General features: G+C 39.1%; 1 protein-coding gene across 2 annotated transcripts; it reads left to right on the top strand.

Moving 5' to 3' along the window:
• Positions 1 to 307: 307 nt before the first annotated feature.
• Positions 308 to 3,995, top strand: WNK1 (WNK family serine/threonine-protein kinase 1). 2 transcript variants are annotated; one of them, XM_088096184.1, is made up of 8 exons: positions 308 to 745; positions 823 to 860; positions 1,071 to 1,298; positions 1,426 to 1,646; positions 1,822 to 1,979; positions 2,061 to 2,490; positions 2,585 to 3,412; positions 3,495 to 3,995. In XM_088096184.1, exons 1-8 carry the CDS (start codon positions 671 to 673, stop codon positions 3,689 to 3,691), a joined length of 2,175 nt encoding a protein of 724 aa, XP_087952310.1. In that variant the 5' UTR covers positions 308 to 670; the 3' UTR covers positions 3,692 to 3,995. The 2 variants fall into 2 exon arrangements, with proteins under 2 accessions (XP_087952310.1, XP_047157629.2); XM_047301673.2 differs by having other exon boundaries at positions 312 to 745; positions 2,585 to 3,995.

The raw sequence follows: 3,995 nt of genomic DNA, 5'->3' as shown, positions 1-3,995 counted from the left end.
AAAAAGTGAGTAATTAATATTTTTTGTGGCAGTTGCGTTGAGTCTGGTAGGTGGTACGGAGCGCGGCGTTGTTTTTCACTTAACATTTTTACTTTACAGGCCAGCTCTGTCCGTGCTGGGTTTGTCGTGTTGCTATGATTAATTAATGTTGTTTTTTAAGATAAAATCAGAGATTGAACCAGTAAAGCTAATATGGATCGATAGATTCAATTGGTCAAACTCATAGTTATTATAATTCAAATGTTTTAAAAATTGAGGATTATGGTTAAGATTAAAAACAGAGCTGATGACTGTGCACGTCTCTCTCCTTTGTCTATTAGTCACGTTCCCTCATGGATTGGATGACTCTCTTTCTTTGTATTGTTTCCCATTCCCCTCAGAATTTGTGGCACACATACAGTTTTCCCTTCTCTTTCTGGTTAACTTTCTCTCTCTCTCGGCCCCCTGTTTTTATTCTCTTTCTCGTGAATTATTTTATGGGTTTTTTTTGTTAAAAAAATCTCCTCGAAAGGTTGCTGAAAAAGTATTATTTAAAAAAAATATTATTCCTCCCTCTTCCTCCCTTTTGGGTTGTGTTCGTGCCATAACGAAAGAGGAAAGAGGAAGAACATAGGAGAGAAATCTAATCATAGCATAGAAAAAGAGGCATCCAGTGCAGCAAATTCAGACGATGAATGGGGTCACACACCTTGAACCAGATGACTCTGAGTTTGTTGAAGTTGATCCAACTGGCAGATATGGCAGAGTATACTCTCTTTCTCCCCATTTCCTCCTCTCCCTCCTGTGCCTCACTTTCATGATGATTTTCCCTGTTTATTGCAGTACAATGAAATCCTAGGAAAAGGAGCTTCAAAGACAGTGTATGCTTACAAGCTCATCCTATTTCATTTACCATCATTTTTTTTTCTCAAAGTTGGATTTTTTTTCCCTTCATGTTTATTGTATGTCGGGCCTAGTTCTGGTTTCCTTAGAAACTGAACTTCTTTACGCTTTTCGTTGAGTTTGTGGAGAAGGGCATCTGATAAATCTACTTTTTCTTTGTTTGTGGTTTTGCTTCTTAATTGATGCAGATATAGGGCATTTGATGAGTATCAAGGGATTGAAGTTGCTTGGAACCAGGTCAAGCTGTATGATTTTCTGCAAAGTCCTGAAGATCTTGAGAGGCTTTATTGTGAAATTCATCTCCTGAAAACATTGAAGCACAGGAACATTATGAAATTCTACACTTCTTGGGTCGATACTGCTAATAGGAATATCAACTTCGTGACTGAAATGTTCACCTCCGGTACACTTAGACAGTAAGTTCCTTAGTTGCCACTACTATCCCGGCAGCTACATTATTTCTGTCTCTGTGCGTTCTAGATCTTGTATAGTGAGATCGTTTCTTCTTCTTTCTTACTTTCGCTTGTTTTAATTGTGAAATAGGTATAGGCTAAAGCACAAGAGAGTTAACATCAGAGCAGTGAAGCATTGGTGTAGACAGATCTTGAATGGACTTCTCTATCTTCATAGTCACGATCCCCCTGTGATCCATAGAGATCTAAAATGTGATAACATATTTGTCAATGGAAACCAAGGGGAAGTGAAGATTGGGGATCTTGGTTTGGCAGCAATTCTCCGGAAATCTCATGCAGCTCATTGTGTAGGTATGTTTGTTTAATTTCAACAATATCGTGTAGGTAGTTGTCAAAAAATATGAGGCCAGCTCAAAATCCGATGACAATTTGGCACCTTAGTTTATGTCTTTCGTAAATGATTTGGTAATAACAAGGATCAGTGATTCTAGTTGGGGCTTCATCTGTGTCTCTTGTGTTTTCACAGGGACGCCAGAGTTCATGGCCCCTGAAGTATATGAAGAGGCGTATAATGAGCTAGTTGACATCTATTCCTTTGGGATGTGCATATTAGAGATGGTCACATTCGAATATCCTTATAGTGAATGTACTCATCCGGCTCAAATCTATAAGAAAGTTGTTTCTGTAAGTTTGTTCCCTTTCTTTGTCTTTTTTATAAGGGAGTTTTCATTGGTGGTGAAATTTCATTGGCATTTTCTACCTCAGGGGAAAAAGCCAGATGCTTTATATAGAGTGAAGGATCCGGAGGTGCGACAATTTGTTGAAAAATGCTTGGCCACGGTGTCTCTTAGGCTTTCTGCAAGGGAGCTTCTAGATGATCCATTTCTTCGAATTGATGATTATGAATATGATACGAGAACTGTAGAAAATGGAGAATTGGATGAATTTGGTCCTCTCATCAGACAGCCATTCTTTGATCTTCATCGAAGCTACAGTAACTTCAGTAATGAATACTCAAATGGCTTTGGGTATGAAGGAGACTGGTGTCCTCATCCGGCTGAGATTGAACCAAGTGGAATTGAACTTTTTGAGTACCATGATGATGAACCCTCTGAAGATGTTGACATAAGCATCAAGGGCAAGAGGAAAGATGATGGTGGCATCTTTTTGAGACTAAGAATTGCTGATAAAGAAGGTTGGCTAGCCCCTTTTACCGTGTCTTATAAAACCTGCGATTTGTATATTTCACCATGGAATTTAAGCCTGATAGTATGATTTGATTGTCACAGGTCGCATCCGAAATATTTATTTCCCATTTGACATAGAGACGGACACAGCAATAAGTGTGGCAACTGAAATGGTTGCAGAGCTGGACATTACTGATCAGGATGTTACCAGAATAGCTGATATGATTGATGGGGAAATTGCTTCCTTGGTACCTGAATGGAGACCGGGACCAGGAATTGACGAAACTCCCCGTTTTGCAAATCAAGGTTTCTGTCACAATTGTGTGTCTAATCATACTTCTAGCGGCTCTTTTTTGGATTTTCTCTCACACAATCCAGGTGACAAGAACCTGCAACTAGGGTGTTGTAGGCATGGATGTGCTTCAATGCATGGGCGCTTTGAGGAGATTACCTTCCAATCTGAAGAGTATGACAACCATGCTAGAGGGGATCTGAACATATCAAGCCAGTTAGACAGCTTGCAGTATCAGGAGTTATGGAATCAGCACGAAAGTCGTGAACTGAGTCCAGTAGAGTCTGATCAAAGCCATTCTGACGAACAATGCGAACAATTAGATAAACTACTTCCAGCTAAGGATAAAGAACACGATGTTTGGGAAAACAAGGTTTCATTCAGTGCTGCAAATTCTCGAAGAAATTTATCTGGAAGTCATGACTTCTCTACTATCCAATCTGCCTACTGTGACCTAGGAGATGACTATGAGAAAGAGATCCAAAAGGAACTCAGATGGCTAAGAGCCAAGTACCAAATGGAATTAAGGGATCATAAGGACCGACAGTTTGAGCAATCTTCACACAGTACTAACAAAGAGCACAAAACAGAAAATGGCTTCTTGTCACCTTCACTGACAGAAACATCATTAAAAGAAGGTAACAATGGGACTCAGATGAAACCTCCTACTAATAAGTGTCATTATGATTCTAATAACCACGCTCATGTCCATGAAAGCAGCCCCAATTCGGACACCCAAAGGGCCCAAAATTGTGAGGCGACAGAATCCCCTGGCAAAGGTATGGTTACTGCAAAGAGTTTTTATACTGGCTCATTGCTTCCACACTCTCTGCACAGGACAGTTTCCCTACCAGTTGATGCTGTTGATATATAATTTTGTGAGGTACTCATTGGATTCTTTTGTAGATTATATATAATATAAATTCCCCCATATAGAGGCTATCCTATTTCTACATCATTCCCACCTTTTTTTATAGGAATCTCAGTTTATCAACATGGAAATCAGTAACTACTAGCTAAAATCCTTTTCCCACCCCCACAAAAGGCATCAACATACACTCGAGTGTTTATTTATCTAGGATAAAGAAAATCAGATTTTGGTTACAAATGTTAGTCATCCTGAATTTGATATTTGAGGCATGTAAAATATGAAAACTGTAGAGTCTGTAAATCTGTCCAAGTTTATTTGTACTCCCTGGTAATGAAATAAGTATTGATAGA

This window comes from Vigna umbellata, chromosome 8, assembly GCF_029865625.1.
Source record: "Vigna umbellata cultivar VRB3 chromosome 8, Vumbellata_1.0, whole genome shotgun sequence".
Classification (NCBI taxonomy): domain Eukaryota; kingdom Viridiplantae; phylum Streptophyta; class Magnoliopsida; order Fabales; family Fabaceae; genus Vigna; species Vigna umbellata.
This window is presented reverse-complemented; position numbering and strand designations above follow the sequence as displayed.